This window comes from Suillus plorans (genome assembly GCF_016647745.1).
Source record: "Suillus plorans strain S12 chromosome Unknown HD556scaffold_14, whole genome shotgun sequence".
NCBI lineage: Eukaryota > Fungi > Basidiomycota > Agaricomycetes > Boletales > Suillaceae > Suillus > Suillus plorans.
Genome location: NW_024537398.1, coordinates 571,343 through 583,906, shown reverse-complemented (window position 1 = coordinate 583,906; position 12,564 = coordinate 571,343). Strand labels below are relative to the sequence as shown.

Here is a 12,564-nt window from a genome sequence, read left to right as displayed (position 1 = left end):
TCCGGATCTACTGCAACTATCAGCAGGACAATTGGTCGGAACTGTTACCCTTGGCTGAGTTTGCGTACAACAATGCTCCGAGTGCTACCACCGGAGTTTCGCCATTCTTCGCCAATAAGGGTTATCACCCAAACATTTCCATACATCCGGAGCGTGATCTCTCATCCGCCCGTGCCCGGGACTATGCCATAGATCTAGACGAGCTTCACCAATTCCTCCGAGAAGAAATGTCCCTTGCCCAAGCAAGATATCAAGGACCCGCGGACGCTAGACGGAAACCCGCTCCGGACTTCAAAGTCGGAGATCAGGTCTTCGTCAAAGCAAAATATTTCCGCTCAACCCGACCATCGAAAAAGCTCTCGGAAAAGAATCTCGGACCATTCGACATCATCGCTCGTCCCGGCACCCACTCCTTCACCATCCATCTTCCGGACGCTATGCGATCCGTGCACCCCGTATTCCATGTCTCTCAGTTAGAACCCGCAACTCCGAACACTATTCCTAATCGCATCCAACCTCCTCCGCCCCCGGTATTAGTCGACGGAGAACCGGAATACGAAATCTCCGAAATCCTGGACTCCAAGATCGACTGCCGGAGACGTCACTGCCAACTACTATACTTAGTACGTTGGGCCGGATATGAAGGGACAGACGAAGAAACTTCCTGGATACTCGCAACCGAACTCGGAAATGCGCCGGAACTTCTATCGGATTTCCATTCAGCATATCCGGACAAGCCGGGACCAACTTCTAACAAAGAGTAAGGAAAAACATGCATATATGTACATTATTTAGGCGTCCGACATCCGGACTTCGGATCCGACGACCTAAGAGTCCATCTCCATGTCTCCGCCGGATCCGCCGGCCTCTTTTTCCGCCTCCTCCTCATTTTCCTCCTCCGGAGCATCTTCTACATGCATCCGGAAACCGCCCCTCAGACTCTCCATGAAGAGAGTCTGAAACTCCCTCTGCTCCTCCATGAACTGGAGCATGGTCTCACTCACCCGGTCCATCGCAGCTCTACTTCCCTCCGCCGCTGCAATACCCCTCTCCATCAGCCCATTCGTCCGGGCCAGTTCCGCAACTATGTTGTTGGCGGCTGCGACCCAGGCCTGGTCGTCGTACTCCGCCCAGTCTTGATCCTCTCCAATAACCGTCCGGGGATTGGAGACTATTTCTATGTCATCGTCGATGTCCTCCGGACTGCGCTGACGTCTTTTTCCTTTGCCCTTGGGGCTCGGAGATCCCTCCGGACGCGCGCGTTTCTTGCCTTTGGCTTGACAGGCGGATTCCCGCCGACGCACTTTTCCTTGGACGCGCGGCACTGGTCACACGTCCGGATCTTTCGGAAATCATCAGTAGTCATCCGGATCCGGACAAAACAGAAAAACTCACCCTAGGCGTCCTAGACGCTACTGCCCAGGTGCAAATCTTGCGCCTAAGGACGCACATCTCACACGCAACCTCCGGATCCGCCGGACCGGAGGACTAAAAAATTGTTAAACTCCGGAAAAACGCAAAAAACCTCATCCGACTCACCTCCGACGCATTACCCATCCTAGCCTTTGCCAAACGCTCCTGCTCGCGCTCCGCCAACCTCTTCCGAGTCTCCTCGATATCCTTCCGTTTCTGCTCCTCCATCCATTTCCGTTTCTCTTCCGCCTCCTTGCGCTTGCGTTCCTCTTCCTCCGCCTCTCTCCGAGCGTCCGCCTCAAGCCGCGCAATTTCGGCCGCCATTTCCGCCTGTCTCTCTTCGAGAACCTGCCGGGCGGTCTTCTTGTTGCCGGAAGTGGAGTTAGACATGATAGAAGCAGTAATAGGAGTTAAAGGGAAAGTTTTAGACGTCTCATGGGCGCCCCGGCCTACTTATATGCTCAGTGCTATTTTTACGAGCTCCGCCCATCATCTCGCATTCATAAAAGTCCGGTCCGGACTTCCGAATCAGAAGCCTCGTGGGCTCGGCCCTAAAGGGGGGATACTGTCATATCCCGCGTTCCGGACCCGGACCTATCACACTCATCATTTCCGGATTTCCGGATCCGGCCGACTTCTATGTATCGTCCGGATCCGACCCGCGTCTAACTTCCGCGCCTTATCCCTTTGGTATTTCCCTTATCAGTTAGTACGCTTTATTTTCCGTTCCTCATTCATCTCCGTCTTCATTTTACTAAGTTCCGATAGACTAGTGATAGTCGTACCATATGTTTTCTTCATAGCTTTACATAGCTTCGCACTGCACTTACTATTCTCCGTTATGTCCTCAGTAGTATATAAACCCCTGTACAATCTCTGTAGTTTCCTCAGTTCGAATATCATATTAGACTCTGCTCATTCTCTCCTCCGTCCGACTTGAGTTTCTCTCTCGTCGACCTCCGCTCGTCTTAGGATCGACTCCTATAGACTTGACACCTCCGCCTCTACCTCTGGTAGTCCTCCGCTGTTTCCTTTCTAGTTCGGACTTCGTCCAGATTAGTCTTATCTCTTGTTTCCGAACGTCCGCCGGAATTCCCGCGCATCGGACATCGGACTCCGGACATTGCCCGACGCCCTCCGGACATCGTCCGGTAACCTTCGGACATCGTTCAACAACCCTCGGAAGTTAGGGGCACGTACTCGGGTAAGGGGCGCAGCGCACGAGCTGAAGCCAAGCCCTTCGGATCCGACCCTTGAGCACGTTCTTAACAGTCCTGGCCCATCCGTCATCATCGAGAATATACACAACATGGGCCCATAATCCGCTGGCCCGTCTCATACGGGATATTATGTAGGTCGGGTGGCCCGTATAATACGGAATTTGTCACTGAAGGGGCTCTCCCCTTGCCGAAATCTCTCATCGAACGACTCTACGATGCCAAGTACTTCACAAAGATCGACATTAGATCAGGATACAATAACGTCAGAATCCACCCTGAGGATCGCTGGAAAGCGGCGTTCACTACACAAGAAGGGCTGTTCAAACCAACGGTCATGTTCTTCGGACTGACGAACTCCCCAGCGACGTTCCAGGCGTTTATGGCAAACCTTTGTCAGCAACAGATAAACGAAGGGTGGTTGGTCATTTATATGGACGATCTTTTAATCTTCTCGAAAGATCTTCAGCAACATCGGGCACGCACAATCGAAATTCTCGACATCCTTTGGAGAGAAAAGCTGTTTGTCAAACCAGAAAAATGCACTTTTGACGCAAAAGAAGTAGAGTATCTAGGAATGATAATCCGACCCGGAGAAGTGGGCATGGAACCTGCCAAAGTAGACGGAATCAAACACTGGCCAACTCCAGAAAACTTGAAAGATACGCGGTCATTCTTAGGATTCTGCAATTTCTACCGAGCATTTGTCGCTCATTACTCCGATATCGCCCAACCCCTCATTGACCTCACAAAAAAGGACCACCCTTTCTTATGGACCGACGACTGCCAGAACTCTTTCAACCGCCTAAAAAACGCCTTCTTATCGCAACCTGTGCTACGAAATCCTGACCCAACGCGACAATTCGCAATTGCTACTGATGCATCGCTTGCAGCAACCGGAGCAGTATTGTTACAAACTGATGAAAATGGGATGTACCATCCATGCGGATACTTGTCTCAATCACTCAACCCCGCAGAACGAAACTATGAAATATTTGATAGAGAGTTACTAGCAGTCATCCGAGCGCTCTCGGAATGGCGCCACTACCTCGAAGGAAGCCCCCACACCGTGATAGTGTTCACGGATCACATGAATCTCCTATACTTCCGCTCCACTCAGAAATTGACAAGACGACAGGCGCGTTGGCAGCTTATTCTATCAAGCTACCAGTTAGAATTACACCACGTTGCGGGTACCAAATTGGCTGCCCCCAATGCACTATCACGACGCCCGGACCATTCGCTCGGAAAGGATGATAATGAAAATTGCATCCTCCTCCCTGATACCATGTTTGTGCGACTGATCGACGACAACCTATCGGATAGCATCGCGCGCAACTCTGCCGACGATCCCATATATCAGAAGGCCGTACAAGCATTGGACGGGATATGCCTCCCCCCAATGAAATCCGCCCTCTCTGACTGGACATGCACCGATGGCGTCCTCTTTTATAAAAAGAGAGCCTATGTGCCAATGGCCCAACGGCATGATGTGCTGTTTAAGCACCATGATCACCCCACGGCAGGGCACCCGGGCTGATTCAAAACGGAGGAGTTGGTAAAACGGGATTTTTGGTGGCCCGCTATGGGGACTTATATTCGCAAATACGTCGACGGATGCGCGTTGTGCCAGCAGATGAAAGCTGACACGCATCCAACTACCCCGCCTTTACGCCCCATTCCCTCCGCTGCCACCCGCCCCTTTTCTCAGGTCTCAGTCGACCTCATCACCGATCTACCGTTATTGGGAGGCTTCGACTCTATCATGATCGTGGTAGACCATGGGCTTACGAAGGGGGTAATTATCTCGCCATGTAACAAAAACATCACCTCAGAAGGAGTGGCCAAACTATTCCTAAAAAATGTATTCAAAAGATTTGGCCTCCATGATAAAGTAATCTCTGACAGGGGACCGCAATTTATCTCAAAATTCTCTCGAGAACTCGCCAGACTCCTCGGATACCAGATTGCTGCATCAACCGCCTACCACCCCCAGACAGACGGACAAACGGAACGCCTCAACCAAGAACTTGAAACCTATCTTCGAATCTACTGCAGAAGTAATCCATTGGAATGGGCCAGCCATCTCCCCATCGCCGAATTCGTACACAACCATCGAAAACATGACGCCAGAAACACCTCCCCATTCTTCCTCATGATGGGCTATGAACCGAGGGGAATCCCCCACATCTTACCTGTATCAGACACGCCAGCAGCAGAAGAAAGACTCAGGAACCTCCAGAAGATACGTGAAGAAGCACTCGCCTGCCACAACATTGCTATGCAATGAATGGCAGAAAGATCTCGCCATGGGAAATATCGACCATGGAAGATAGGAGATAAGGTATGGCTTACTGCCACCAATCTCCTAACATCGTTACCATCCAGGAAACTTGCGCCCAAACGATACGGACCATTCGTTATCACCGCAGTCTTATCTCCTATCACGTTCACCCTGAAACTCCCCGATCAATGGAAAGTTCACCCCACGTTCCATGCTTCTGAACTATCCTCCTATCGCGAGACAGAGATACACGGACCAAACTACACCAAGCCTCCACCTGACGTTATCAATGGTGAAGAAGAATACGAAGTAGAAGCTATTCTTAGCCATAGAGGAACGGGTAAACGAAGACGCTATCTCGTATCATGGATAGGCTATTCTTCCGGAAGCAACGAATGGATACCCGAGGAAAACTTGCGCAGTTCGAAAGAACTCTTGACTAGGTATAAAGAGAGACACAAACTAAACTGAACGAACCATTCCCTTCGAACAAACACCCCAAGTATCATGACTTCCCCATTAACACCTTCCCCTACTGGATCATCCTCATCCACCTTCTCCCTTGAAAACTCCACGTACAAAAAGAATATCATCGACCTCGACGACGACGCCATCATTGAAACAACTTTGTTGTCCCTCCCCCACGCAATTGAACTAGAGAAACAGCTCACAAAAGAACCCGCATTCGTCGCCGCCCCCATACTATCCCAAATTCATGTCATATGCGCCACCGCCGCCCTCGAACTCAGACTCAGGGAAATCAAAGACGATGCCCTCAGACTCGCTTGCCAGCACCTTCAAAGACAAATTCGCAGTCTTGAGATTCAGCTTCTTCCTTCTGCTTTTAGCACTGTCTGCAAAACAGTTATACGGACTGTTGAAGAGCGAAACGCAACCGAAGTCGGTCGCCCGCCAAGCCCTTATACTAGCACTCCCCCCGGCAGCATACCTGCTGCAGATACGACTAGAGAAGAAACTCAACCTGTTGCTCAACCAGCACAAGCTGAAGGAGCATTACCCGTCCCCGACCCCACCTTCGTTTTTAAACGAAAGACCCGCAAGGGAGCCACAGTGCACGGAGTGTCGAAGACTAGAGCTTCTAAGGGAAAGAAGCGTGAAGTCATCGACCTCACCAAAACCCCCGACGTCATCACAGTAAAACAACCCCAGTTTTCCTCGGACAATTTTATTTGTCGCGTCTGTAAGAAACTCGGACACCGCCACAAGAACTGTCCTGAATACCACTGCCGCGTATGCCAAGGCCAAAAGCCTGGCCATCTCTCCATTTACTGCCCCTACACCTCCAAGAAGGAGCAATTTCCGTTGGTTTACACCGACGAAGGCTTCTACGAAGCATTGTCAGAATGGGAGGCCAAAAAGGATGAGGAACTCCGAGATGAAATAGAACGAGCAAATCGGGAGTATGCAACTCGGTACGATGAACCAGAGTTTTCCAACGCTGACGCAGACCCAATCTACTATGAACACATGGACGAGTATGTCAACACCGAAGAATATTGAAGTCGGAGACTTCAACCATAGCAGTGGGGTAATGTTACAGTAACATTCTACCCCTATCTTCATTTCCTTTTTATCTCGCTTACAAATGGGCTGTCCGTACCATGCTTATCTCTTATCTTCGTCAAGCGGGCTGTCCGCCTTATCTTTCTTCCTATCATGCTTCTATCTTGATAACCATTTACAAGCTCCGCTTGAACATTAGCTATATAGACTTAGCTACCAACGATTGTATTCTTTACTTTAATCTACTGGGTTTTACCTGGAACATTGTCCTTCAGTAAGGTCTCCAACCTTACTGTCTAAGAACCACTATTCTAAGGGAGTCAGCGACACTCACCTTAGCCAGAAACCTTGATCTCTCATTCGAGAGCAGACCTCTGTCTATCTGGCATCTTGCCGATTGTCTATTCAGACACAGATAGCTCGACTCATCCCAGTCGTAACAGTGTTCAGCCCAGGCATATCTGACAATGTAGCATATAGCGGAGAATTTGAGGAGAGGGGTTTTTTGACGAAGAGCCTGTGTCCTGCGGCACGGCGTGTTGCATCACCATCCATAGCAAATGACCACACTGGTCCGACAAGTGTATCAGCGCCTGTTGCACTCCAGTGCTCGATAGCGCGAGTGAGAATTCCCTCCATGTCAGCAGCGTTTTCAGTCTTGCAGGTTGGAGCTGCTAACACAGGGTACAGTTCATCTTCCCCAAAACACGCAACACCAATTACTGTGACCTCCTTACCGAGGTGTACTTCCTGGTTGTGAATCTTCTGAGCGATGCGAACAGCGGAGTCGTATGTGCGCAAGACTGGATCAACGAGGTTGGAGTGTTTCCAACAAAGACCACCGATCATATTGTACTTTCCGAAATGGATCACCATTTCTTCAAGGGCCATCTCGTCAATCATAAAGCTGACTCCGCGTAGAGATGTTGTACTGTCCCGAGTATTGAGAATAATATTGTGTATGTTTTCGTCAAATTGCTCAGGCCAAATGGGTCCGATGGTGGGCGTTATGGTAGTGAACGTGGACCGAGCTCGAAGAGTGCGAATGGAGGGCACCCGATCTGGTGATTGAGCGCGTAAAGAAGTTGGCATCCTCCCAGACGATATACTAGAGTAGCGATGTCGATATCACTAGAACCATATCCTCGAGGGTGATATACGCCCTCAATGGCGTCTTCTAGCCTGTTGACGACCTCGCGGACACTGGTGCCATTGTCCAATGCGATCTTGATAATTTGCTGGAGGCGGGGGACATCGTTTTCAGATATCGCCATCAAGAGGCGGCTGTAGTCGTTGAGCTGTGTGAGGGATGTCATGTATTTGCGAGAATCATTGCAGGCCTAGCATTTGTAGTCAGTAGGAATGAATATAAGCGAAAAAAATGACCTTACCTGCAGTTTTAATTCCTTAACCTGCGCAGCATACATCTTGGCGATGTCCTGCATGTGCGCGAGGCCTAGGTACTTGTAGTTTGTGTGTGCCTTCGGGTCCCGGGCAATTTCGACCAGCCAAGAGATATGCTTATGTACAATTGCACACTCACTGCAGGGGGATCCATCAAACATGTTCGGGTCGCAATGCTTGGATCGAGCACGAGGTTCAGACGGGTGTGTGATATCGACAGTGAATGGTAGAGCATTCGGCCCGTCGTGATAGCTCTCCCAAGGGAACATGACAAGGAAAGGGCGCACGTCGTCTGGCCAATTGATGGGAATACCTGCGCAAGCGCGCTCGCATCAGCAAACCAGCCGGTACCTGTACAATGTTGTACAAGCCTGTACAAGCCTGTACAAGCCTTACAGTCACACAGGAAAGTCTCCCCTTTACAGTCCTGTCACAAGGTCTCACAATATATACAAATGTTACAGTCTGTGCCTTTGTACAGACAATACACATGATACATGTTGTGTAGGTGAGACATGTTGTATAGGCGGCACATGTTGTATAGGCGGCACATGTTATATAGGTGGCACATGTTATGTAAGTTTATGCAGTTGCTAGACATTGTACAGGCTTGTAAAGGATGCAAAAACTGTGCTGATTGTCACAAATTACAACATGCTGAACGAGAGAGTATGCTAGATTATAAGATGATGTTGACATCCTCCATATCACTGCCTCCAGTATTGCCCTCGTCAAAATCAAGGTCACCCATCCCAATCATAGCCCACTGCTCCAACATCTCCTCGAGCTCCGCACGACGGTCAGGATTTTCTAGAAGTGCATCTACAGACTTCTGCAACGAGTTGAAGTCGGCCCTACATTTATCTGCGGAGAGGTCTGGGACTTTGTCAGTGCCGGTCTCGCGAAACCCAGTGAGGACGCCCTTCGTCTGTTGATTCATCAATGACTAAATAACACAAACAAAATAAATAACAGGGCGCACCACGGCGCCCACAAGAAGCAGCCCATTGACAGGTATTGCACGTCGAAATTCATCTGTGTTCTTGAGGGCTTTCTTGCTATTACCATAGTAGAATTCGAGGCAGCCATCCCTGAGAGCTTGCGAGACAAAATTCCTCCATTTGCCCTATAAAACTAATAGTGAGTGGCTGCCTTGGGAGGCGTAAACACGAAACCATACATCAGATGAATCGGGAATACGAAGATAATCACCGGTCTTGAGTAACTTGGTGGCCTTCGCAATGACACATTTCTGTACCTCGTCCTTGCGCGCCATGGTGCCCTTCGGGAAGATATCGTATGATGCTTTCGCGACGGATATAACAACTTTCTTCAGCTCCGTGCGAAACGTGAATAGATCATCACAGAGCTGACAGTAAAGATATAAGTTTATCATACATCTATTAATGAGACACTTACCAGCCGCAACATTTGTGTCGTGTACTGCGGGAAATAGCCTAAGAAGCGAGATGAGATTCGCAAAGGGGGTCAGGCAATGTGAGGAACCCATTCACCGTTGTCCAATTTGATCTTTTTTTCGTGGTACACCCACAATTCAGCGTCAAGAACTTCTTGTGCAAGTTGTAGCGCATCTCCATGATCTGGAATGGGATGCGTTAGAACAGCCTGTAGACGCATCTCTAACTTCGCTGCCTGCAAAAATGCTTGCCAGGCAGGTGGGTAAAAGCCGAGCTTCGCGGGATCCTCTTGGACTGTCTTGGCCTTGCGCTTATTTCTGTATGAATCTGGCTCATCACGTGTAGCACGACTGGAGGAAGTGCTTCGCCTAGATGGAGAACGCCGATGAGGAGACTGCATGCGGGGGGACACTGAGATACGTGTGTATGAGGTGACGCTGAACGCCGATATGGTGACCTTGAGCGTGTAGAATGGCGAGAGTGCACGCGGGAGGAAGAAGGGCGCATAGACGGGACACGCTGAGATATGTGTCTACGAGGCGACACCGAACACTGATATGGAGACCTTGAGCGTGTAGAAGGGCGCACAGACGGGACATGCAGAGATGTGTGTCTATGAGGTGACACTGAACGCCGATATGGAGACCTTGAGCGCGCAGAAGGGCGCATAGACGGGACACGCTGAGATGTGTGTCTACGAGGCGACACCGAACACCGATATGGAGACCTTGAGCGTGTAGAAGGGCGCATAGATGGGACACGCTGAGATGTGTGTCTACGAGGCGACACCGAACGCTGGTCTGGATACTTTGAGTGGGTAGAAGTAATGTGAGGTGAGCACCCACATTTAGGAGGTCGCGCCAGAGCAGAAGACCCAGTAGACACCACACGTCGAGGTGACGGTCGACGAGGAGACTTCGACTGGCTAGAAGCACGTCTGCGTTCAGTATGTTTCGCCCTCGATAGATAAGTTAAAGAAGGTGCCTTGCGCCGTCCATTTTTCATTTGATGTCGCTCGAGAACATCAAAAGTTTCCTGAAGAGCGTGTGATAAGATTAACCTCAAGACAAAAATTAAAACACTTTCCTCTGTTTCGTCACTGGCTGCATTGTCGAGCTCATTGTTGGAGTCGTCATGAGTACCACTGTCCTGAGCGTCAGGCTTGTCCCTCTGAGTGCCAGGCTCATCGTCAAAATCCCCATCAATACCTTGATTGAAATCACTAAGCATCAGGCTAATTGTTGACATCCCATCATACCTTGATTCAGACAATCTTCCTGAGCGTCACCTCCGTACTCGCCATCCAAATCGTCTTCGTGTTGTCCAAAGTCCGTGGTACCGCCTATTTCAAGTGTTTGCTCCTGGTCCTGAACTCCGTCCCTGCATCGGGCACATGTGACAACAGACGGATGAGATAGTAGCAGAAGACGTACCTGTCCTCATTTTCCCCGTCAGTTTGGTCCTGGTCCTGGTCCTGGTCCTGGTCGTCGTCGTCGTCACCGATACCATGCTCTGGAGCTTGACTTCCAGCCTCCTCCTCCGAGTCACGGGTACGCTCATTGGGCCGTGGTGCCTTCCGGATGTTCTGACTGCCAGTCGAAGTGGGCTGCCGAAACCCAAACCTACCTGAAGACTGAGCTGCACTTGGGGCTGTCCGGAGAGATGCGCCAGAATGTTGGTGTCCTGAATTAGGTTGCTGGCGTCCAGAATGGACATTCTTGTTGATACCAACGGAACACTGAGTAGGATTGGTGCTCCCGGTCAGAGACCTTTTAGTAGTAGCCTGGAAGAATGTTAGCTTTTGGGAGTTTATATTAGAACGTCAACTGTCACAGTTTTCTTCGGTTTCCGGAGCTGGGAAGGAGCCATGGGGTTTTCCTCTGCATCACTAATGTCAAGATTGGTCTCCTTCCGACCTTTCCTCGCTGGGGCCACTAAGGTTTCGCCAGTTTTTTTCAACTGGTCTGCATGTCCACCTTGGCCTCGCGTAGATCTCTCACTTCGTCGAGTACCCTCGGAGACTTCGTATGAGCGCCTGGCCCTCTTCTTCGGAGGCATCGAGCGAGAAGGCGGGAAGTGCCAAGATTCTAAAACCTGTCGCCACCAATTAGTACCCAGAGTCGTATCACATAAGCTGATGGGCTCGACGTATGACGTACTAAACTAGCACAACAGAGTACGTATACAGGTACCGTATGACTCCGAACGTAATAATAATTAGAGGGTACAACGAGTTGAGTAAATGACAGTGGGAGTTGAAGGATGTTAAGAAATACGAGAAGGATAAGAGACTTGAGAATTGTGAGAAGATAAGTGGCCAGCACTCGGAAAGAGGATTGTGGGATGACATGTACGGAAAAAAAGTTCAGACACCTCTCATTGCCTCCTCCGAGTCGCCCGTTTGTTCTTTTTTTTCGTGGGGAATGAGACGACAAAGGCTCGGAAAGTGCTGTAGAGGGTATCGGAGGATTTGTTAAGCTAAGACGAGCAGAACGACGCAGTAAAGGCTCAGATGGCCCTGCTGGGGGGGGGGTGAAGGGCATCGGATGCTGACGTGCGGGAGTGAAGACTCTGGGATGCTGACGTGCGGTAGTGAAGACTCTGGGATGCTGCTGTGCGGGGATGAAGACTCTGGGATTGTTCTAAAGGAGGTGGTTCTTCACCAATAGATCTCATGAATATATCAAGTAGGTCGAGGACTCCAGCGTGGGTCATCTCTACCGGATTTTGGGGCGCGTTCGCATCGTAAACCATGGTGCCCCATTTATGCACGAGAGGTCGGAATTCCGCGAAGTATTCGGATGTCTTGGCGACCAAGAATCGGCCTTGCATTAAAACCCCCATCTTCGCGAAACAGATCGTACTTAGGGCCAAATGGGTATCTGCATTGCCCAAAGCTTCATAAGCGCTCGCCCACGGTAAAGTTCGCCGGGACCAGGTGGATGCCAATTGGCCATGTGGCCCCCCATACTTGGCAACAAACTCGAAAAAAATATAAAATAAGGACTCGAGGTCATCGCTGGGCCGGTGTTCGATCAGATCGGTATCGAAGTTGACATTCTGCGGAGCATTGGCAGCCTGCGGAACAAGATCGACGTTGTTGTCCACCGTGGAATCGTCCACATTATTTGGATCAGGATCCTGGCCTGGGATGTTGGCGCCAACCTCAAGTGGGGCTAGATCCAGCATAGCCTGAAGAATACGGATAGAAATGTAGGGCATGGTCCCCTGAAAAAATGAAATGAACAATGAATAGCGAAAATGTATACCGAAACTTACTGTACCATGCGAATAGGTGCTAGTC

At 50.1% G+C, this 12,564-nt stretch overlaps 2 protein-coding genes across 2 annotated transcripts; both read right to left on the bottom strand.

Moving 5' to 3' along the window:
- Positions 1–6,843: 6,843 nt before the first annotated feature.
- On the bottom strand, positions 6,844–8,111 carry HD556DRAFT_1440566 (uncharacterized protein; the record flags this gene model as incomplete). The annotated part of the gene is made up of 3 exons (XM_041306133.1): positions 6,844–7,499; positions 7,541–7,778; positions 7,830–8,111. The coding sequence occupies 3 exons, from the start codon at positions 8,109–8,111 to the stop codon at positions 6,844–6,846; spliced, it is 1,176 nt and encodes a 391-aa protein (XP_041163041.1).
- A 410-nt stretch (positions 8,112–8,521) lies between these two features.
- HD556DRAFT_1306256 (uncharacterized protein) lies at positions 8,522–11,318 on the bottom strand (the record flags this gene model as incomplete). The annotated part of the gene is made up of 10 exons (XM_041299888.1): positions 8,522–8,788; positions 8,825–8,968; positions 9,023–9,211; positions 9,262–9,299; positions 9,357–9,779; positions 10,106–10,295; positions 10,341–10,468; positions 10,519–10,640; positions 10,694–11,043; positions 11,094–11,318. 10 exons carry the CDS (start codon positions 11,316–11,318, stop codon positions 8,522–8,524), a joined length of 2,076 nt encoding a protein of 691 aa, XP_041163040.1.
- Positions 11,319–12,564: the final 1,246 nt, after the last annotated feature.